Genomic DNA, 23,965 nt, shown 5'->3' with positions numbered 1-23,965 from the left:
TAAGTTAAGCTATTTTCTCAAATAAGGGAAACAACAATCTTTCTAAATAAAATAAATAAATAAATAAATAAAATAAATTTTCCTAAAAAAATATTTATAACAGTCAAATACTAAATAAAATAAAATAAAACAAAAGAAAAGAAAAGATAATAACGTCTGGAACTCATGGATAATATACCCACCCTTAAGTTACGTGTATTAAAACTCTGCAGGCAAACAGATGGCCGGAGCTAATGCTGTTGACTGTTAACAGTCAGGAATATTAAGTGAATTCTTTTGAGCAAAATTGGGCAGGTGTAATTTTTGGCTCAAGGAAACCCAGCTGGCAGTAGAATTCTGTGGGCAGTGAGTGTAGACAGGTAAGGGCGGCCGCTTATTTTGCTCTTATTAGTTCTAAAGAACCCAAGTATACAGAGGGCATGACTCAGAAGTCATCTTTTAAATATTAAGAAATTAGGCACGAGTATATGTTGTGGGTATGTGCATGTGAATGCAAGTGCCTGTGGAGGCCAGAGGAGGTCACTGCACCCCCTGGAGTTAGAGTCACAGGAACCAAACGGTAGTCCCTGGCAAGAGCAGTATGTGTGCTCTTAACCAATGATCCATCTCTTCAGTCTCCATTAGTTACTTAAAAAAAAAAAATCCAAAAGAATGTTATTATTTGGTGGGTTTTATATCTTTATATATGACAATTCATATTGAAACATTAGTATTTTTAACCAAAGTTATTTTATTGTTTTGAGGCTTGCCATATACTCAAGGATGATTTTGAATTTCTGCTCTTCCTGCCTCTACCTTCCATGTACTGGGATTGTAGGCCTACATCGCCACAACTGCTGGGAATCTAACCTAGGGCTTTGTGCATGCTAGGTAAGCACTCCACCAACAGAACTGCGCCCCCAGCCTCCAGTGCAAGTTTCTAAAATTATACTGAAACAAGAACTTAAAGAGAACAGGAGATGACAACACTTTCAATATTTAAAAAATTACATGACATAAATGAAAGCTAGTTAAATTTTGGAGCTGAATTACCATTTCAAAAGCACATCATATTTGCAATAAAAGCAGTGCCAGCAGGATGGCAGAGATAACATTTGGGGTAGTCTCCAAGCTACTACGCTATGTAAGCCCTGTTGTTGCAAAAAGCCACAGGCACTCAAAGACACCTACTGTTTGAGAATCCTCACTGGCTGGCTGGCTAAGCCGTCAGGACACAGGAAGATAGTGAGCCCTTGTTTAGGGGTTGTTTTTAGGAAAGCAGCTGACAGCTCATGTAAATCCTGGAATAAAAGTCTGAAACTAGTATTTCTACCCACTGCAAAGTGCCTGGTACACACTGGAGAAAGCTCCACGAGTGTTTACTGAGTTAAAGAGAATAAGAACAAGCCAGTCCTTTTTTAATGCAAGACTGCCAAGGTTTGCCTCTGTAAAGCTAGAGAGGCCTGACTTTTCCTGCTTGATTCTTGGGAGCAATGGCAAGAATCTGCCTCTTTAAACTTGCCGCGACTTTTCTAATGTAGACTCTGAGAGCAGATGACCGTACTGGACAGGCAGCAAATTCCCTGGACTAAGCACACAATGTTATGGCTGCAAAACACCAAGCTTTATTTTTGTTTGTGGTTTAGAAATTTCTCATTTTGTATAATAATTTAGACATTTATGGACAGAGCCTGGCATATAATTGAATCAAACATCACAAGCTAACTTTTAAAAGCCATGAATCTTAGATTTAAAATTCACTGTGCAGGGGGTTCTTATTCCTAAAAACCTTTCTTTTATTTCCTGTTGTGAGGATGATGGTTCCGTGTTCAGTGAGAAGCCTTGTTCCCCTCCACCCTCTTTTCGCTCCCTGTCCAGCTCTAGGAATTCCTTGTGCTCATCCTTTCAGCTGGTACTTGTCTGTTACATCTACCAGGGATCACATAAACAGAAACTCTGAACTGCTCTTTGCACAGAGCCCTGGAGTCTATGGTGTACACACAAACATCTTTAGAAAATAATACCAAATTTTTTTTGATTTATACTCCAGAGTGTTTAAAAGTACCCTTGTCACAACCTTCTCCCTAATTTTTAACTTCAGCATTCATCTTAGATCATCTTTTTTAAAAAGATTTCATTTATTTATTATATATGAGTACACTGTAGCTGTCTTCAGACACACCAGAAGAGGGCATCAGATCCCATTACACATGGTTGTGACCACCATGTGGTTGCTGGGAATTGAACTCAGGACCTCTGGAAGAGCAGTCAGTGCTCTAAACCACTGAGCCATCTCTCCAGTCCATCTTAGATCATCTTTAAGGAACAGAACAAAACAAACAACTCCTTTCCAATCATGGAAAAGCAGGGTCCAGTCCGGGCTCATGAAGTGGAACAACAAACTGAAATGTAAACCATCACCTGCTAACACAGTGGTCCCAGAAGAGCAATTCTGAAACCCAGACAGATAAATGAAACACTGTCTGAACCATAAAGTAACCTGTTGAAACGAAGGGTCTAACTACCAGAGTCTGTCCTCCACAGAACACTGTTCTTTAGGAGCAGGTGATTTCAAATGCCGGGTTTGCGAAGGGAACGCTCAAGGTGCCAGAATTCCAGCACCAGGGTGATCACAGGGCACAAATGCAGCACTTACCTTCTGAAGTCCCTCTACAGTGCTAGGCAGGCTAAGTAAGTCTGCGGCTGACTTGACATTGGCTTTTAGGAGGTTTACTGCAGAACTCAACAGAGAAATCTGAAAAAGATTAATAATCAATGAACACAGAATTTGTAGAGTATATGTTTCCTTCACAAACTCTACAGTTCACAATGTCGGGTACCTGCCAGCTCACAAGAGTGGAGGAAATGTGAGGGGAGCTAAGATGCAGTAGGAAGCAGCAACAAGCCCCCATTTCCCTGCCCAATTTGTACTGGTGCTGAAGAGGCAGAGCCTTAAGTGTCACTCTTTACCTTGGTCCTAGCTGTGGCACAGTGCAAACCCCTTCAATCACTCAAAAGATGTAGTGACTACCACACCATCCTTCAACAGTTGAACAGGAAAAGACTGATGACCAAGGGCCACTTCAAAACTTCACTTTGGTAAAATAGAACACCTCAGTTATTTAACTGAACTTTTGTTCCTGTCCAAGTGGGAACGTACATTATAAAGTAAGAGCCCATCATCACAAAATATAGTCCTCAGGAATGGTATCCTGACAACTTGAACAGCACTTTCAGCTACTCGGGGACTTGGTTTTGGTTTAATAATGTGATTAATATTTCAAACTCAATAGCTCAACCACAGCATTACTCTGTACCCTGAAGGAGTTCAATAAATACCCACTGACTCACTGAAGAAGGCAATGAATGTATTAAAACAGAAACTGAATGAAAATAAAATGTGGCTTCCTTTCTGCTACTTAGGGGTAGGCTTCTAAGTAGCTGGATTCCTGTCTTCAATGGGGACTGGGGGAACCTGAGTAACACGACATTTCAGGCTTCAAGTTCGCATTCCAACAAATCTTGAAGTATGATTCAAAACACTCTTCAAAGAGTCTGGGTACCAGACTGCTTTCTTAGTCTACATTTTAGGACGAGAACAAAGGCCTGACCAGTAGTTGTAATGAGTGGCCTCCACCAGACATCCGACTTTCTGGGCACTTGCTGCAGGTCAAGCTGTGGCAGGCATGAGAGGATGAGACACAGCAGAATCGTGGCATTTGTCATTTTCTCTGTGCACCTCAGCAGCAACCCTAGGGAGTTAGCCTTAACACTGCCAAGCTGCTTCACAGTGTGTGGCACACAGACAGTGTGAGGTAATGAAAGTTTGTTGTTTTAAGCCACTACGTTTGGAGAGTAATTGTAACCCAGCAACAGATGAATCACATGTTACAAGAATTAAAGGACATATGTGACGGCAGCTCTTGGCACATCACTGAGTACAGTGATTAACCAGTGGCAGTTCTTTAGGAGTGAGATTTAGTGCGCACTTACACAAGCCATCCTCCCTAAGTATTCTCCAACACGCAGACCACTCACCAGTGTTCTAACTCTATCCAGTGAAAACGAAAAGGTGAGACTCAGCCCACACTGGAAATACTTTTAGAAAGCTGTAAGCTTGTTTCCGCAGCAATTGTATCAGGGAGGCCGTGGGTTTTTTTTTTCCCATTCCTTTAAGAAGCTATGGATAACACTGAGGCTTCAAAGAACACAAGGAAACAGGCATTCTCATGTATTGCTCATAGGGATTTAACTGGAAAAGGACTGTTCTGAAAGAATAGCCCTCGAATGTTTATATCCTTTGTTCAGCAACTTCATTTATAGAAACCTATCTTGAAGATTACTTGTTCACAGGCACAAAGAAATATGCACAACGGGTCTTTCTTATTTGTACCAGCAAAACACTAGAATAATTTAAATGCTTATCACTAGGTATAATCAGTAGATATAATCAGTAAACACGGGACGTTGTAGTATGCCACTTACTGGATGTCTCCATTATTTACATACGCACTCGTGTAATCCATAAGCTGATGATATTAAAAGCTATTAGAGCTCTATACTACATAGGCGGTGCAGAGCGTATCACTGACATGAGACAACTATGTGTGAACATGAAGGGAAGGGACAGCTCCCGGGTATGTCTTACGATTATTCTACATGCCCTATTATGTGACACGATACACACTAGTGAATACACTCCTTTCACTGACAACTGGCAGATGGATCCTAAAGGGATAATAACACACTGTGCTCCGAGTGATCTAGGTGGAAACCATTCTGTCAGGTACTCTGATATCTTGAGGCTATGGCAGAGCTAGTCAGAATTATCTTAGGAACATTATGGTCTCAGAGAAGGCCGGTGTGGCTGCTGGAAGCTGCCATTTCACTTAAAACTAGAGAAGTAATAAAAGCCAACTCAGGAGGAGCAGGCTAGGCCTTCTCTCTGTGTCACAAACACTTTAGGTCTGGACTCTAGACTCTAGCGTGTCAGCTGGATCACAGACTGGTCCCAGCTCAGTTATACACCCCTATATCACCAAGACAGGCCACCCTCCAGACCTCCCCTCTTCAGCAGAGCCACACTGTGGGAAACTGCAGTAAACATACACGTACAGTTGGACTGGAGAGAAGGGGCTCTCTCCCATGATCTCTGGTCTCAACAGAGATTCTAGAATGTGAGACTGGATTCAAGCATTACAACAGAACTTATCAACAAATGTCACATTTTACAATCTGAAGACAATAAAAACCGAGTAACCACTAAGGAAAAAAAATCACATTTAGCCAAAAGATGAGTTATAACTTCTATGCATACTCTATGATTTTTTTAATCAACAAAAGTAGAAAAAGCCACTGTAGACTATTTGCTTAATATAAAATTTTATACATCAAAAGCAGAAATGCTATTTTTTCTTCAGGGTTAAATTTAATGTTCTTTAAATAGTGAGGAAAAAGTACACAAACAGAGAATCACAAATGATGAATTATTGAGTAGGGCTTTTCTACACAGTCCTGACTGTCCTGGAACTCGCTATGTAAGCTAGGCTGGCCTTACACTCAAGAGGTTCTCCTGCCTCTAGCTCCAAAGTGCTGGAATTAAAGGTGCACCTGGCCCTACTTACGCCTACAAATATGGAAGGCAAACAGGCTCCCAAGACTTAAATGCTTCAATGCTAGATTGATACACAGCTGTCAATTGGGTAAGCTCCTTTACCTCTGAGCCTCAATTTTCTTTTTCTTTCTTTCTTTTTCTTTTTGTTTGTTTTGTCTGTCTGCTTTGTTTTTCAAGACAGGGTTTCTCTGTGCAGCCCTTGCTGTCCTGGAACTCAATCTGTAGATCAGGCTAGCCTTGAATTCATGGAGATCTGCCTGCCTCTCCCTTCCAAGCGCTGGGATCAAAGGCATGCCCCACCCCCCAACCCCCAAGAGGCAAATCTCAATTTTTCTTATCTGCACTGGGTGTACCACTCACTACTTCATGTGACTTAAGGACACAGAAAGGAGGTCATATATGCAGTACAGCTAACAGAGTGGCGTGCATAAGGAAACATTTAATGTAAGCGGTTATCACTACTACCCAGGTTTTCCTCACCAGCTTGAGTGAGTACAGTGTACTCGCTCCTGAGGCAATTAGATGCACATGCAAATGACCGTCATACAGGTGCTCAGAAGGAACTACAGAAGGGCACCAAAGGTCCTTGATAACAGTGCTTGTTGATTTACTTTATCTTTGGCTTCTTTCTGGGCCCAAGGAGGGCTATAAGGAAGGACTAAAATTTCCTTGATCCAAAGTCTTTTCACTTACCTTTTGTTTTACAAAGGTAGTCCATTCTTGTCATTAGGTAGTTATCTACTGAAAAGCTAGCAAATGCTGGACTAATGAATGCTAAACACTGTTCCTAGGGGTAGGAGCTAGGTTCCTGTGAGCTCTTTGTCACATATTCAGTAACTCATCAATTTAATATATAACCTTGTTTTACACGTGTTCCTGTGTAAACATCATATTTTACAACACTGCTGACTAGGACTGAACTCACAGCCAGCAGCACTGAAAGTGATGACTGAAGGAAGCCCCCAATAATGAAATCACCAACACAGAGGACAAAAATGTGAAAAGGGACATGAAATACACCCTAGAAACCCACTTGTTTACAGTATGAGAACAGAACAAGAAGGCAGGGTGCTCCAGCTTTCAGTGTCTGTAGGGTGACTCAAAAGCTATTGTTGCTGTGCACGCATCAGTGGATGATTGGAAAGCTTCATGCTTACACATTCTGAGTTACAAATAGGTTTTAGCAAGTAGATGAGGTTATGAGGATCAGCTGCACTGTCCTGTGGAGGGTAACCTTCTCTCTTTCTCCAGGGTCCACCTGGTCCACTTCCCCTTCAGACTTAGCACATCTCTGGGAAAGCTGGTCCCAGTCTGGGTTGGATCGTCACTGAAGTATGCTGTCAGCATTTGAGCCGTAGGGACCGGCCTCACGTCAAGCTGCCTACTTTCCTATTTCCTGTCCATCCATAAGATCCCTGTGGTAAGGAACTGCATCTTTTTGGCTCTAATGACTGTACTCTGATGTTGGTGCTTCCCTAAAAGCTTCATGTTCGAAATCTCCGGTGTGGTGGCAGTAAGTGGGGTCCTTCAGGCAGGCTAAGAGAGGGGTCTACTTTAATGAACAGCCCAGTGAGGCCGTTGCACCCCTTCTGCTAATGAAGCTACACCAAGGAGGGCCCACGGGTGAGGCCGACAATGAGACCAAATCTGATGGCTTCTTGACCCTGGAGTCTTGGGCCTCCGGAGCTGCAAGTGATAAAGTCCATTCTTGACAAAAGCCACCTCATCTAAGGCTCTGTTGGAGCAGTTTGAATGGACGGAGGCTCAGTCAAAGGCTCCGGCTCCATAGAACAGCTTGGAAAACACTTGTCTCTACAGAAGGGGGCGTCTTATAGCCCCTCCGTCAGGAGGGAATAGGCATAGGACCAGAGGTTTCATGAATAAAACAAAGTGCAAATGAAGATTCGAGTACCACCTTAAAGATTTAAGGAAAAGTTGGATTTTATCTTTCTCAACCAGATGGCCCTTTTCCCAGCCTGAATTAACTTCAGCTCACTTGGCAGTAGGAAGAGTTCTTGGTAAGTGACAGAATACATTTTCTTGTGGGTTAATATCTTTCAGTTGTTTAAAATTGCTATTAGAATCACCAGAGTTGACAATTACTACTAGCCACAGAAGCATAATCAAACATTGTTTTTACCTTTATTTCTATTTTGGCTCATTTTGGCTGCTGACTTGAATAGGGCTCTAGATGTGCAGCAGCACTAACTTTGGAGAGCTACCAAGCTCCCTTCGGAAGACGCTCAGCTCTACTTCACCGCCATCCATCCTTCTGGGTCTCTGACAGCCGAGGACTCCTCTGCATTAGGTTGGCTTTAATAAATCAATCTCGCATCTCACAAAGTTTGGTGCTACTAATCTACAAAGAGTTTTAGTCTAAACTTTTCCAGGTTCATACACAAAGTCCTAGGACGTCTTACAGCACACCAAGTGCCAGTTTTCTCTTTGAGCGGTCTTAGATGCCAATGTGTAAGAAGGAGATGGAGACAGACAGTTGATGTTTGTTTGTCTTTCCGTGCAAAGCAACCTTATCCTTGTCTGAGAATGGTTGACCCTGTTCTGCCAAGTGGGATCCACAGACTCCCAAGGAGGAACGTTCCTTCCTCCAGAGCTGTGCTACTCCCACCTGATGTCATCTCTGTGATGTCATCTCTGTCCACTCTGCTCCTCTGCTGTGGAAGTTGGGCCACAGTTGATTCTATTCTTTGTGCACAAAAGAAATGAACAGAGCCAGGTGTGGTGGCTCCCATCATCTTAGCGTTCGGGCCAGCATGGATTACATAATGAAACTGTCTCAAAACCAAAACCAAAATAAAATGAAGCCCCCAAAGGAAAGTAGGAATGTCATAAGGCACTGAACATTCTGAGTGAGCCACTACTTTCATAAAATGTCATTTTAGCTACTTATGGTGTCTTAGTCCACTCCCTATAGCCACAGCTAAATACCACAGAGTGGGTGACTTATAAATAGGCTTATTTAGCTCATTTGAGAACACGCGGCTGTGTCTAATGAGGAGGTTTATGCCTTACATAGTGCAGGCTATCACATGCATGTGATAAGAACACACGTGTGTGCCAGAGGGCTTCTCTTTCTCTTCTGGAACCATTTTGGAGTAAATGCTAATGACCCATGAAAGGCTGCACTTCCATATACACTTGACACATGAACTGGGGACACATTCACACCACTGCACATTGTTACACATACTTATTGGGAAATGCAGGCATTTTTACTGTGGGTTCCAGGCAGATGACATTTTATTTTCCTAGACCACTGAATTTCAGCCTTAAATACTGAACTATCCTATTCCCAAAATGTGGCCGAAAGGTATAACTTTATAAATATTTACAAGCCTGTTCTTCCAACAGTGTTCCTCTTACTGATTCATTCTAGACTCCATCCTGAAGAGAATGTTCTCTTAATCCCAATAAAGATGACAGCCTAATTAAGCATTTTGCATGTGTATTTATTTGGTACTTGAGTTTTCTTTTCAATGACCATATCTTTCCTAACTAAACTGAAAACAACAAAAAGCCAAACTAAAACAGCAGCAGCAACAACAAAGATCAATCCAGAATGCAAGCCTGACAATGGGCTTTGGATCCCATAGTAACTACAGCTCTCTACATGTGTGAGAACCTTGTAAAATCCTTAGAATGAACAGTTGCTCTGGTAGAGTCCTTCTCTTGGAAGCAATGCCTAGGGAGCTCCGGACAACTCTGAGGCTGGATGGGTCCCCTAGAGTTGCTTGTCTGGCCAGAGTCAGGGGCTCCTCACCTGCCCTAAGCCGTTCTCCCTGACCATTCATCCACAGCACTACATCCAGTGCTAACCCTCTGAGTCTGGAAGCGCTCATAAACAAAGCAAACTCATCTAATGACGACGGCTACAGCCTTGCCTCGGGCATCAGATGGCATGCCTTCTTTTTTTTTTTTTTTTTCTTTTTTTTTTTTTTCGGAGCTGGGGACCGAACCCAGGGCCTTGTGCTTGCTAGGCAAGCGCTCTACCACTGAGCTAAATCCCCAACCCCATGGCATACTTTCTTATTGGATACCTATACTACTCTGTAGAAAAAGAAGACTCAGTTATTCATAACTCCCTCTATAATGTTCTACCCTGTGGAACTCTTCATGTGCAGAAAGGGTTAACGTTTTAGATACTTGGTAAATGCATTACACTCTAGGCAAATGGTAGGTGTTTTGTTTTGGCTATTTTACTATTTTAACATGTGATCACTGTAAACTCCAACTTAAAAAGACAAAACTTGAATTTATAAATTCATACTAAATGCTCACCAACCAATATAAATTCATTTCCACAGCTTACACAGGAATAAAGTCACACTTTCACTACCTGCTTATTCATTTCTGTGATGTTGGTCCAGACTCTGCTTAAGCCCAGCTCCCCAGACTCAATCTTCTCAAGTTGCTTTTCTTTGCTGAGAAGTTCTTCATTAAGTTTGGGGATTTCCTGGAATGAGCTTTTCTGATTAGACTCCACTGAAAGCAAAATAAGAACAATTGTAAATAAAGATTATATTCCCTCTGGTCCCAAAATAGGGGGAAAAAGCAATCACAAGGTAGGAAAGAAGGGAAGAAGAGAGATTAGTGAATAATTAGTGAATTAATTTGGGACGATGATGACTTAATTCAGTTACCTAATTACACTGAGAGAGAGGAAAGTGCGGGCAGGGCAGCACTGTGATGTAAATGTGCATCTTTAACACTTTTAACCAGGCATACAGTCGGTGATGAATGAATGTCTGACCAGCTTTCAGATTAGTCAGTTAAACTTACAACGCCTATCCCACAGATGCTCAAGGTGCCGTTACAAACTACCTCTAAATGCTTATTTTCTTCTACTTTAAGTTGGCTGACTGCGAGGGGGCATTCAAATACTAATATGAGGAATAAGATTATTCCACAAAGCTTTTTCTTAACCACCTAAAGCTCAAGATGAAGCAGAAGATAAGCCTGAGGTGCAGGGGGCATCTGGACTCTGTGGAAACAATTCCTGCGTAGTTAAGGGATCGGAGGCCTGAGGCAGAGGCTGAGGGTGCACTCTCTTCCTCCTTTAAAAAGCAGTTTTTCCTCTTAATGGAAAATAAAATATTGATAATGGCTGCTCCTGTAGAATAAAACCTACATCATTTTTCTTCAGGTCACAGACTTCTTGATTAGTGTGTGTGTGTCCCAAAACTGGCATACAGGGTCAATATAAAATAAAATGTGAACTCTATGACTTGGTTTTGTCCCTTTCTGTATGATCTGCACTTAGAATATCATTTTAAGCACTTCGTAAATACTTGTTACCTAAATAAACCTGGTCTTTGCTGACCTCCCAACCATACGTCTCAGTACGTCACTCTCCTCTTCAATCCAACCAAGAAAATTCAGAAGGTAAAAACATCAGACAAGCCAGCACACTGAACAATAACAAGGCCTCACGAAAACTGAGGGTGGTGGCGATATCCCTTTTAGCAAGCCCACTATGGAACAATTCACAATAATGAAATTAGGTATTTTCATTTATTTTTCAAAAGTTGCTGCCATAGGGTTGCATTCTAAATAACAGACTTTCCTGAGTGCTTTTAGTGTGGCATTTGATTTACACATGCTTTGCAGAAAACATCTGTCTCAGTCAGTAAGAACATTTCATTACTCATTCTAACGAATGCAGCTCTGTGTCACTGAATTGCTTATCGAGTTTCAGCTCAGTTGTAAAGAAAAGCCCGACCCATGAATGCCTTCCATACTCAGGTGGTCAAACACCATCAGCAGGGAGGGTCTCTCTTTCCTGAAGTCTATTTGCAATAAATAGGACTTAGAAGTGGGAAAGAAGTAAGACAGAGACATAAATAACCTGACTTACAACTTACAACTATTAACTAATGCACACATGATGCTGGTGAGCCCTGAGGACACGCTGGATCCTGAGGAGTCTACGAGCCAAGAGGGGGTCATAATCACTATCTGATGTGGGCTTTTTAGGAGAGAGAAGCCAAGCTGAGGCACTTTCGTTACAGAAATCCAAGTATGGCAAACAAACAACTTACAATTACTTATTCATGTTCTTTCACCAAGGAAAGCAATTCATTTAAAATTTAATACGTTGAATCTCAAAAGAATTTACCTAGTTCTCTTTTTTTCATCTTTACAATTAGGAAATGAAAATTTCTACACTCTTTAAACACAACAAACACAATGTCAATAGTTATGTTTTGTATTCATACACTACCCCCATAATTTACAATCAATTTTGATGTAATTATCAGCAAATGACACATTACTGAGCCTCTACTGTGTGCCAGCTCTCTACCTGACGCCACTGTATGGAAAAGACCCTAAAGCTCTCTGTCTAGAGGCGAAGGGAGGATTACTATAACATAACAGAGCAATGACCAAAGTGCTTTCGAGGCAAAGATACGTCTTCACGTGTCATGTGTGGGTAAGAAAATAGAGGCTCGGAAAGAATGATGTGATTGTTCTAATTTTATAGTGAGTAACAGAAACAGCCAAACTGAGTGTCCACAGGACTGACACTTTTTTAAGGATGCCTAAGATGTCACTGACACATCTTTGTACTGCAGTCACACAAAAGCATCTAATATTTTGTACAAAATTATCAAACCACCACTTTACCTGGAAAGGAGATGCCTGACAGATTAGTACTTTCCTTCTCTTCCAAGTTCTTCCTTTTTCTCTAATGCTTCATCATTCACAGAAGTTCCAAGGCCAGGTGGCCCAGTGGTTAAGACTGCTCCTCTAGAAGTGCTCTTCCAGAAAACCTGGCTCTAGTTCCTAGCATCCTCATGCAAGCTCAAGAGTCTGTAATTATAGCTCAGGGGACCTAGTACCTTCTTCAGGCCTCCAGGGGCACTGCATATACACAGTGCACCAACACATCCAGGCAAAACACCCACACATAAAAATACAACATTACAAAAAGGGAGGGGGGCTGAAGAAATGGCTTTGTAGTAAAGAGCACTGGCTGCTCTTCCAGATGTCTCAGGTTCAATCCTCAGCACCCTCACGGCAGCTCACAACAGCCTGTAACTCCAGCTCCAGAGGACCCAGTCTCCTCACACACACATACATGCAGGCAACGCATTTTTAAAAAGGGGCTTGAAGGCCAGCTGGTCTCTGAATTCAAGGATCAAGTCACTCTTGCTGCAAAGAAAAAGCACGTCATAAGCTTTGTTTTCCACTTGAGGTCCCCAGCACTCCTGCTCTTCATTGGCTTCCTTGGAAAAATTACTGAAATGAGGAACAGGAGGCACTGATTTCTCAAAAAACATTCAAGTCAAGCAGGCAGGTGGTCTTATCTGAGCTTTTAAGTTCCACTGTTTTATTCGATAAGAAGTAAAAATTAACTTACTGAGATGTGTTTAAAGTACAAGGATAGTTTTTAAAATATGATTATTTAAACGTAGTAAAATTACTCCACTTAGTCAAGATGACTCTCCTTTCCTTTTTTTTTTTGAAACCAGAACTAGGGGGCAGTGAGTCCAGAGTAGTCCAGCCTGAGCAGGCCAGACCATAGTCTTCCCTCCCTCATGAAGTCCTTGCTTATCTTCACTTGCTTTCTCTTTCTTGTGTGTGTGAGCTTCTGTATGCACGTGGTGCTGGGGATGTTTGTGTGCCGTAACATGGACACAGAGGTAAGAGTATGACTCACACACGTGGCTCTCTCCTTCCACCACATGGACTCCAAAGACTGAACTCAGGTCATCAGGCGTGGTGGTAAGAACCCTTGCCCTCTGGATGAACTCAGTGGCCACTGACATTTCTGTTGTGGCAAACCAGAGCCAACCATGCAATCAGATTGACAATTCCAAACCTGCTTTACTCAGCTGGCTGACAAACACAGTTCTGACTACAGGAAAATCTTCCTCAATGACAGCAAGCTGGCCCCACAGCCCAGGTGTATGGATAGAGTAGCATCTCCTCAAATATACTATTTTTAGGAACTGGCATTAACAAATGCTTAACAAGTATTTATCGACCGTTTGTCAGGCTTACTACATGTCTTACATTTTCCAAACAAAGAAATCCATGGTGAGCTCAGCTAAGGAATAAACTACATTGGTATCCTGTAAATACAGGTCCAGCATAGCTGCAGAAAGGGATCTCTAGAGGGTAGAACTGAACAATGTATGAAATATATAGACATATAATTGCTGTATGTGATCAAAACAAGGTGTGTCACAAGCCTAAGAAGCTCAACTAATTACGGAGAATTCATAGGACAGAAAGGTGTGCTCAGTGGTCACATACAGTTCAACACTGTTTCCAAATTATGATTATAATTTATATACAAAGAAAATACAGGCTCAAAAAATATTTGCAATATTGCAAAAACAAGAATTACAGGGAGAAACCCTGCAGGTTGTCTCTTTTTTGTGCTGTACTTTGATTCAATCATATATATCAGGATGATTCTGATGAAGAATTGTGGATTTACCCAATCCCATCCCTGGACTAGGAAGTTAGAAGAAAACGCAAGTAAATATTAAAAGATTTTTAAAGCACTATCCCTAGAGACACGCTGAGGAGCAGCTGTCCTTGTCACCTTCAAAGCTTGAATGATGGTAGGTTAAGAGAGGAGCAGCTGTCCTTGTCACCTTCAAAGCTTGAATGATGGTAGGTTAAGAGAAGCTGACTGATCCTCCCGCCTCGTCAGGCTCTGATTTTCTAGGCTTAAGAGGAAAAGTGAGAGCTCAAATTTTGGTTTTGGAATTTCCCATAGTTCTAGGAAGCCTGTGGTCAGTTTCCTGGTGTGCTATTACCATGGAGGTCTGTGATTAGATTGAAACTGGTTCCTTAGCTTAGAAAATTAATTCTGGAAACTTAGAACCAAAAATTATACTGTTGTTTAAAAAGAAAAACAATTGTTAGTTAAACCTGGCTGAAACCATTATACGAACATGCCTTTCAGGAAAAAAAGTAGTTTGGATGTATAGAACTAAACTTCGTAATTAGAATATATGACATTTTGTAAGTTGAGAAGTCTCTTAAAGCACAAAACCCCATGAGACAAATTTGACCACTGGCTCTGCTGGGTTCAAGGCCAGAACTGTTATGCTCAGTGCACCTCTTCAGCAATGTGCAACGTACTTCAAAGGATCAAGTGCTCCCTAAAACTTTTTTTTTTTTCTTCTTTTTTTTTTCCGGAGCTGGGGACCGAACCCAGGGCCTTGCGCTTCCTAGGCAAGCGCTCTACCACTGAGCTAAATCCCTAACCCCCCTAAAACTTTTAAGATGGTGATGTTCATGGTATTTGAAGCTTTTCCTCCTTGGAATAGACGGCACAAACAAGCATCCTGTGGGAAGGAGACTACTGGCTACCTGTTAGTTCTTGCTCTGTGCTCGAACACCAAAACATACACATGCACAAAACCAGCTCTTCCAGCAGCTACTAAGCTTTTTATAGCTACGGATCTGAGCTGACATGGAGTAATTTGTGGGCACTTGTAGTCATTCGTGAAGCTTTTATAGGCACTGGAGCAGTAATGCAGTACAGCAGTGGCTATAAATATGGACTTGAGATAAAGGGCAAGAGGGCCAGGTGTAAATCCCAGCTCTATATACTTAACTGCTAAACAACCTCCTTAACTTTTCTAAGCTTGTCTTTTCAAACATTGATTTATTATTTGTGTATTTGTGTGTGTGTGTGTGTGTGTGTATGTGTGTGTGTGTGTGTGTGTGTGTGTACATGCCACAGCATGTCTGTGGGAATCAGAGGACAACTCAGTGCTCTCCTTCTAGCACAGGTGGATCTCTGAGATTGAACTCAGGTGATTAAGTTTGGCAGCAAGTGTCTATACCTGTTGAACCATCTGGCCCGCCCAGCTTCTTCTAAGAACACAAATAGTAATTCTCATCTTAACCACTGCACAGGCACACACACACACACACACACACACACACACACACACACACACACACACACACACACGGGAGTGGGTGAGAACAAAAATAATGCCTATGTTAGAAGACTGTTTGGGAACAATTTACTGGTCAAAGCACAAGCAGAAGGTTGTAAATGGTGGCTCTTAGAAAGACTGTTGTTCATTCCTATGTTCCTACACAGTGTTTCGAAAGAGGAAGTCATCTGACAGATGCTTCCACGTTTTAATGGCCGGCTCAGCGAGGTAGAAGGAAACGGTGGCATTTCGACAGTCACTCTGTGACTAGGCTAGGCTGTAGGTTGAGTCTAATCAGGCTTCTGGCCTACAGTTGTTCCCCTTTGCATTGAGTTGTCTGCAGTGTTGTAATTTCAGATGCTACTTGTCCGGTGGTAATAACTACTGAGTTGTTTATGGGTTGAAAAACAAGTGTTACTATGGTTGAGCTGACAGTTAAGATAGTGTACAGAACAAGATGCGTAACTGCTTACCAGAATGGGCAAATTCCTATGTAATTCAGCATGGGCCCAGTTTTTCCCAAAACTTGAAAAAACACTTGACCACTTACTTGTTCGAAATTTTTCCTTGAGGACATCCAGATCCTCCTTGAGAGCCATTTGCATCCACACCAAGCCCACGCAGGCCACAACACAGGCTGCGAGGATGACAAAGGCACAGAGGGGATAGCAGATCTTGCAGCATCGGACATAGTTTCCCCTGTCAGAAGAACACATTTGCCCTTGAGTGAGAAGGTAGCTGTGTGAACAGCTTTATTAGCAACAGTATGTTGCTATGCGATTATCTTTTCTAATGACTGACCAACGAATTTACCAAGGATCACAGGATAAGACACTTATGTCTAATAGAAGGAGGTTGAAAATTAATGCATATGACCTGTGAAAAGTTCTTCTGGGTACAAAGGTTTCAAACTGCATGGGAAACGGAGTTCCCTCGGGTCACAGGAAGTGCCTGTAGGCTCTAGATCACTGCTGTCAATCCAAGAAGGTGGTCTTTGGAGCTGAACTCAGTTTGAGAAGTGTAAAAGACAAGAAGGGCCCAGTGGCCCATCTGCAATCCAAGTACCTGGGAGTCTGAGGAAGAGGGATTGCTTGAGCAAGTTACTAGAATCCTGTTTTACAAGACGGTGGTGGTGGATGCTTGCTTGGTGGGAGAGAGGGTGCTTGTCTACCATTCGTGAGAACCTAGCTCAATCCTTAGTAGTACTAAGATAAAAAGAAAGAACGGATGGAAAGAAGGGTAAAAATGAGTGGTTCTGTGGAATTCTACCCCTGCACTGTGTTCCCCCCCACCCCTCTAATACATGCTCACTTACTCAGGAGACCTTGTCTCGTTTATTGAAATTTCACAAACTCTTGATCAAGTTTTACTGCAAACCGAATGAGAGAAACAAGATCTGCTGGTTTAAGTGGTCACCTGATATTCTTTAACTTAATGCCTTGGGAGGACAGAAATAGAAACACACTAGATTTCACACCAAACCTCATCTAGCCTTCAGTTCTAAGCTAAGGCAGCGGGGCAACTCTCAAGTCCCACACTTTGTCAGATGACCTTCGCAACACAAACCTGGAAATGCCCTTAACTAACCAAGTCTTAACCAAACGACACAGATTCTGAACACGCTAAAAGATCAACTCTTTTGGCACCCAAGCCCTCTGCCTGACCACTTGTCTCTCTCTACACCCGAGCAGACCCTTAGCTTTTAGTCTGGTCTCTGACAGGTCCAAATGTCTGAGGTTTCCTTCAGCTACCTCACAAACTGACCTCTCAATCCCCCCAGTCCTCAAAGCTCATTTGTTTAGTGGCTGCTCTACCTGAAACTGGTTTGGGAAAAAGACTGCTCCCCCCACCCCTTGTACCCTCATCCTGTATGCATTTGCAAGGTTCATAAGTATGACCTTCACCATATTCTCCCATCACCAATAACCAAGCTCATTAAGGAAACACAAAACAAATTATTGGTCTGAAGGTCCCTTGACCTACTTTTTAAAAAGTAGCCCCCAAAGCCTCTCTGCTGCTGTCTGTCTCCATTAGCAACCTTTTAATTCCTTCTTGGGCTACGGGCCCATTCCACAAGTTCACACTTCCACCTCTTGCTAGACATCAGAGTGACTGCTTACTTTTTATTTAGGGTTAGAACTTGCTCTCTCCCAACACTCTTTCTCCTTCTGTTTTCCACGGCCTACTTCCTGTTTTCTTCCTAAGGACTCCTCCTTCTCATCTATTTGCCTGGCTGGTAGTAGTGCAAGACGTCTTTTGCCCATTTCAGCCCTCTCCACTGCTACACTCACTTGACAAATCGAGAGCGATTTCCAATTGCTCCAAATTCCTCTTCCTCTGAGCTGGACGCTGAGTCTGAGTCAGGAGGTTCAGTGCGAAGCAGGCGATGGCTACTTGAGCCTTGCTTGGTCTTCTTTCTCCGACTGTCACCAGCCAAGCCAATCAATGCATTGAGTTCTTTGCGCTTTTTCATCTTTTTGTGGGGGGTGAGTGGCGGGCCCACTCCTGAGCTGCCAGGTTCGTAGCCAAAACCCAACTCTCTCGCTGACTTGGAGCTGCCTTCCAGGGTTGGAAATCCTGGGCCAGAGCCCCCTGATCACTCCCACCCAGAGGTGGGACTGACCAGATCTACTGAGGGCTGGAGAATTGAGCCCAGAGGAAATTGGGCTCAGATGGATGGGGGGTGGGGTGGGGAGGGGGAGTTACATAGAGATGGCCAAGGAACTGGCGATCCAAAAGGATAACTTCCTGAAACAACTATTACCTGTCAAAAGGAAAACAAAACAAAACAACCCGCTAAGTCAAGCACGAGAGTCTTAGTCGTGTAGGCAGCCAATATTTCTAGGAGTGCTCCAGAAGCTGGGAAAAGATACACAAACTAAGGTACTTTGGATCTCTGGGACAAGATTCCCAATGTAGAAGGAAAATAAACTTGGTTTTCAATGGGAGGAGAGGCGAGGAGACTTTGCAGAGCAGGCAGTGGGAACTCGCTAATCCGTAACTGGAGAGGTGGTGACAGGAGAGAGCACCGACACTCCTGGGCGCCTAGAAAACGCCCAGGCCAGGACGCCCGCTGGGTTTCGGGTTGATCACCTTCGCGTGGCTTCGGTACGGAGTTTGAAGAGACGGGTGAGAGCGGAGTGGGAGCCTGGAGAAATCCCAGCCCTGCTGCTAGGGCCTGGAGGGGGCGCAGTGATGAGGGGTGACCACCGCTCCGCCAGCCTGAAGTGCTCCAAGTGTCAAATGTTCCGCCACCGGCGACTTCCACAACTCACAGGGGCCGCGGCCAGTTCAGCCGCGTCTCCGGTCCCTGCTCCGGCCGCGGCTTCTCTGGACGTGCTGGCGGCGGCGGCGGCCGCAGGCTCCAAACCCGGGCCATAGCTCCAGCCTTAGCTCACTTCCCCTTTGGCAGCGGCCCCGGGCACTGCCTGCCAGTAAGCCGCGCCCCCATTGGGCGCTCCAGGGTGACGTCACGCAAGAGGGCGACAGCGGTGCTGGGGAGGTGGAGAATTAAAGGGGCCGCGGCTCTGGCCGGGCTGGATCTGGAGTCCTAGTTAGTAGGCTCCGCCCCCAGTAGGATCGCGGCTGACCGCTGCAGCCTAGAGCGGAGGCGGAGTTTTACCTGCAGAGAAGCAGGGGCGGGGACTGGCACCCGAGGCTCCACCTTCTGAAAAGTTCTTCAAAGACGCCATTCCTCTAACTTTTAAGGCTCATTGGTTTAATGGCCCAATTGAATAATTCCTCCCTCCCCTCCCTCCCTCCCCTCCTCCTCCCCTCCTCCCTCCCTCCCTCCCTCCCTCCCTCCCTCCATCTGTCTAACAAAGATTTACTGGTAGTGACATTTCAAGACTGTTCTAGCTCTGAGGATGCTGCCGTAAACACAATAACCAATGTGTTTGCCTTATTGTATAGTTGCCAGATTTAGCAAATAAAATACAGAGCAGTAGTAAAGTTCAAATACCAGATTAACATTGATTTATTTTTTTATTTTTATTTTTTATTTTGGACAGAGGCTTTCTATATAGTTCTGGTTGCCCTAGAACTAGCTATGTAGACCAGATTGGTCTTGAACTTGCAGAGATCTGCCTGCCTCGGTCTCGAGTTCTGGAATTAAAGGCGTGCATCGCCACACCTGGTTTAGCTGTTTTTTTTTTTTGTTTTTTTTTTTTTTTTAAATTATAAGCTCTCTCCAATATCTATAACAACTTCATATTGAAAAATAATTCGCTGTTTATCTGAAATTCAAATTCAACTGTGCTTTCTCTATTTTACCTTCTCATCTACTCTAGCTTGTACTTGAGCATGAAAACAACAATAGGCACATATATTACCCGGTACAAGTGGGTGGATATTATGAGGGAATCTAAAATAAGATAGGGTGAGGGGTGCCTGTTGTTTTTGATAAAGGGATGTTTGGAAAGAGGTCCCCAGGAAGCCAGGGAATGAGCAAAACAATGGTATCAGGAAGGAGTGCTCAGAAAGACCTGGTTTGGCAAAAAAGTGGTAGAAAATGAAGTTATAGAGACGATAGGAAGTAGACCTTGCTGGGTCTTATATGAGTTTGAGAAACCGTTGAGGAACTACTCCGATTTTTTTTTTTCCAGCTTATAAAATGACTCTAGGGGCTGGACAGATGGCTCAGCGATTAAGAGAGCACTGACTGCTTTTCCAGAGGTCCTGGGTTCAATTCCTAGGACCCGAATGGCAGTTCAGAACTTCAGTTCCAGGGAATCCAATGCCTTTACGTACATACATGCAGGAAAAACACCAATGCACATAAAGTTAAAAATAAATAAGTTATTTTTAAAAAGATGACTCTGGCTACTGTTTGGAAAAATAAACCACAAAAAGAGAGGGAGCCAAGAATTTCTTCAGTCTGGATGGACACAAAGAGGACAGACGGGAGTGGCAACAGTGGGGAGGGCTAGTGTTCTGTATGCTTCTTGTAGACAGAGCTGATGATATTTGTCAGTGGATTAGAGGAAAGAAATTTTTAGAGAAGTAAAAGGAGCCATGGATGACCCCAGATGTTTGGAATGGTGCCGTGAGAAGAGCCTTGTCATTTGTCCAGACTTGGGAAGGTTTGGGGACAAGGTTAAGAAGCCAATTTGATATCCAAATTTGGAATCCAGTAGGCTGCTTGGTATTTCCATAGGGAATTCTGGGCAGGAACTATGGCCTGAAATATAAACTGGAGACTCTGCAGACGTCAATGATATTTATAACACGGTGCTTGGAGCTACCTGGCAGGAAACCAAAGGGATCTAAATCTTTGTATTCTCACTGTGGCACCGAGCTGCCTTTGCCTGAGGACAACCACCACCAGGTAGATACGTGACGGCATGCTCACCTACGTGAACAATGTAGCACAGAGGTAGGGCCACGAGATCTAATCCTGCCTGCAATTCCAGCTCTGTCCAGAGGCAGCTGCTTGACTTTCCTGGGGTTGTTTCAACACTCTGTATCTGAAATAGACATCTACTTTGTAGGAGACAGTGACTGTCTTGATGCTTTTGAAGCCTGGAGCTGTGGTATGGATGCTCCATTTTTTATTGTCCCTTCTTGTTTCTAGAGCTGCTCCAACCAAGCATAGAAGCTACGAACCGTATATGCCGAATGTACAGGTAAATGTCCCATTTAGCTCTGTAAAGTGGAAGTATTCCATTTGTCCCCCTGGCACCACTGGCTCCATATCCAGTAGCCATATGTGGCTAGCGGCTGTAGAAAAGCATCATTCTGTCATCATAAACAGTTTTATTGGTCAGATCTGCCCTGGTGCTTTCCTGCTGGGCTGGAAATGGATAGATGAGGTTACCAAATTCATGAACCATTTCATAGACACAACTTACCTATGGTCCCTACAATCCACAGGCAAGAGAGGTACCTATTCAGGGTGGGAGGTCTTTCTACTGTAGATGCTACATCCTTACCAAGGGAATGGTGGCTGTGAGGATCTCAGCTCCATGGGATAGGGCCAAGGATGCACCACCCTCCGCCCTCACTGCTGGTGGAGCTGGTCTTTCTGCTGAGATTGCTTTTGGTTTCTCTGCCTGTTTGGTCTTCTATCTCTGTTCTGGAGACCACACCTCAATGTTGGGCAAACATCCCCCAGGATGCTGAGTCACCCTCTAAACACTGTATACCTGGTAGTTTTTTTTTCCTCAGGAGCACTTGGATGTTTCTCTGGTCTATTTTCTCAGAAGTGGGACCCTCAAGTCCAGGGATCAAGCCAACATCATCAAGGCCAGGGCTCCCGAGGGGTCTGTGCTGCCCTGCTTCACTAGGACTTTTGAGGCGATGGCTGCTTCTCCACTGGGAATGCACATATTGTTACCCTGATCCTCTGGAGCCCTGCTGACCTATTTAAAACTTGTCTGAAAAGCAATGCGAGTGTGTGGAGATAACATTGCTGCTCTGATGCTTCAACATTCTTGTCTGGAAAGTGGCAATGCTAATATTCCTTGCTCCTCTTAGCACTACTTGATGGGGGAGTGACATAAGAATTCTTTAAATGCCATGATGTGTCATGTAGGGTGGGTGACTGTTATCTGCTACAAGCTTCTGCCAGTTTTCAGGAGTCTGAGGGAGGGGCAGGGTTATTGTAGTCAAAAATCACAGCCTGTGCAAGTTAAAGCCATGCCTGAGAACCATGCTACCTTGGAGGACTCCCTGGAGGAATTTCATTCGGAAAAGATGAGAATGGACAACGTGCTCAGGATTCCGGTCACGAAGTTAGATGCAGGGCTCCCAATTCCTGGGCTGAAGCTCTTCAAGACTCTAAAACCCTTTCCCCAGTACCAATGTCTTTATCCAAATGCTGTCACTTGTTAGCTGTGTAATCTTAGACAAATCACTGAGCCTCTCTGAACTTCAGAATCTATTTCTGTCAAGTACTTTTAATTAATAGAACTTATGATTAGGTATAATTACATATTAGAAATAAAGCATTTTCACTTTAGGCAGGCCTTAGTTTAAAAAAAAAACATCAGGGAGACAAGCTTTCCTCTTGCTATAATTTTCTCAGGCTGTTAAACTGTTTATTGTTCTCTGTTTAATGTTGTCCTGGTGATATGAAGTGCACACAGAGGGTGGATAGGTATAGGACCCTGTCCTGTGGTTGGGCAGACACACCCTCCTTCTCTCTCCCAGTTCCTGTAGTGAGGCCCCACAGGATCAGGAAGATGGGAGCGGCTGGGGAGCAGGGAACAGGCAGGCACCTGCCGATCGATCTCAGAGAGGTGGAGGTTTAGAGGTGACAAGTGGCAGGTCTCTGCGTAGGCCTTAAATAATAACCCTCCATTATTTTCACACACAAATCATACTCAGAGATCTAGTGATTCCGAATTTCAAGATGGCCGATACGGAAAAATAAGTCCCCAGTATAGGGTCCTCTGTGTACCTGTGCTGGTCACACATTTGTCACGCTGGTGACACAGGGTAGCTGTGTCAATGCTGTGTGCTTGATACATTATAAATGTCCACACACATCAGCTGCTCCATTAATGTGATTATAAATTATTAAATATATTGCCCATTCATCAAACGTGATTTTGATGATGCTTCCATTGCAGGGTTACATCTCTGTTTACCCAACAGAAAGAACAACTTTTGTTTGCTGCAAAATCTGTTTGGCATTGTCTCTGTTGATTCTTTGATGTTGGTAGAAGTGGCAAGAAGCAAGAAAGAGGAATGTAGGTATTAAGACATTTCTGTGTCAAGCCTCACTTCAGGAAGTGACTCTTCATCACACAAACATGACCTATTTATGACATAAATTGATGTTCTGAGATGGAAAAAGACTTGTCTGGGGACACACAGCAAACCAGTGGTTGACTGCCTTTGAAGCCTGACGTTTTGCTGAGATTGTTGCCTGGCACCTTCATCTGCAGTTCTTCTGGAAAGATACCAGCAGTCGAAGCCACTTACTGTTCTAGGACCGCCTCTTGGCTTCCCCAAGCCCCCGCATCTTTTTGCTGCTATGCCAACGGCTGCATCTTCTACCCAGATGATGGGCTTGAGGACACCGGGAAGGGGAGGGACTGAAGTGACCAAACAAGAAGCTAAATAATGGCTTCTCCCATGGACCCCAGACAGGTGGAAGCAGCAGCTGGTTCCCAGCATTATTGTGTGCAAAGATAAAGGCTGCCCAGCCAGGATTCTCCTGTTCTAGCACAATCTCCTCTGAATTCCTGTAAGCTTCTGTGCCTGTGATTGGCATTCACTGTGGTTTCCTCATCTGTTAACTGTGTCTTTGGCATCTAGAGCAGAGTCCAGTGGGAGAATCTCAGGGGCTGGAGGGAGTAGTTGGAGTGGATGAGACTAAAGAGTTCCCGGGTGTTGTCGATCCTAGGATTCCATCTACTTGTGCAGCCACACATTGTTCCAAATGAGCTATTCCTTGTTTGTGAGGTCTTGTGTGCTGTGCTGAGTACACTTGGTGCCTGCA

The 23,965-nt window shown here is 43.6% G+C and overlaps 1 protein-coding gene across 1 annotated transcript in view; it reads right to left on the bottom strand.

Annotated features, from left to right (window-relative positions):
- The window catches only part of Efcab14 (EF-hand calcium binding domain 14), a 39,852-nt gene extending 20,902 nt beyond the window's left edge, over positions 1 to 18,950 (bottom strand). Inside the window, exons 1-4 of the mRNA XM_032899477.1 lie at positions 17,811 to 18,950; positions 16,070 to 16,218; positions 9,948 to 10,093; positions 2,636 to 2,734 (exon numbers count right to left, since the gene is read on the bottom strand). Of these exons, the coding sequence (XP_032755368.1) occupies positions 2,636 to 2,734; positions 9,948 to 10,093; positions 16,070 to 16,218; positions 17,811 to 17,992 (576 nt within the window). The 5' untranslated portion in view covers positions 17,993 to 18,950. The remainder of the gene's footprint in view (positions 1 to 2,635; positions 2,735 to 9,947; positions 10,094 to 16,069; positions 16,219 to 17,810) is intronic.
- Between the last annotated feature and the right edge of the window lie 5,015 nt (positions 18,951 to 23,965).

Source organism: Rattus rattus, chromosome 1, assembly GCF_011064425.1.
Source record: "Rattus rattus isolate New Zealand chromosome 1, Rrattus_CSIRO_v1, whole genome shotgun sequence".
NCBI classification, from domain to species: Eukaryota; Metazoa; Chordata; class Mammalia; order Rodentia; family Muridae; genus Rattus; species Rattus rattus.
The sequence above is the reverse complement of the archived record's forward strand: the minus strand, read 5'-3'. Positions and strand labels throughout refer to the sequence as shown.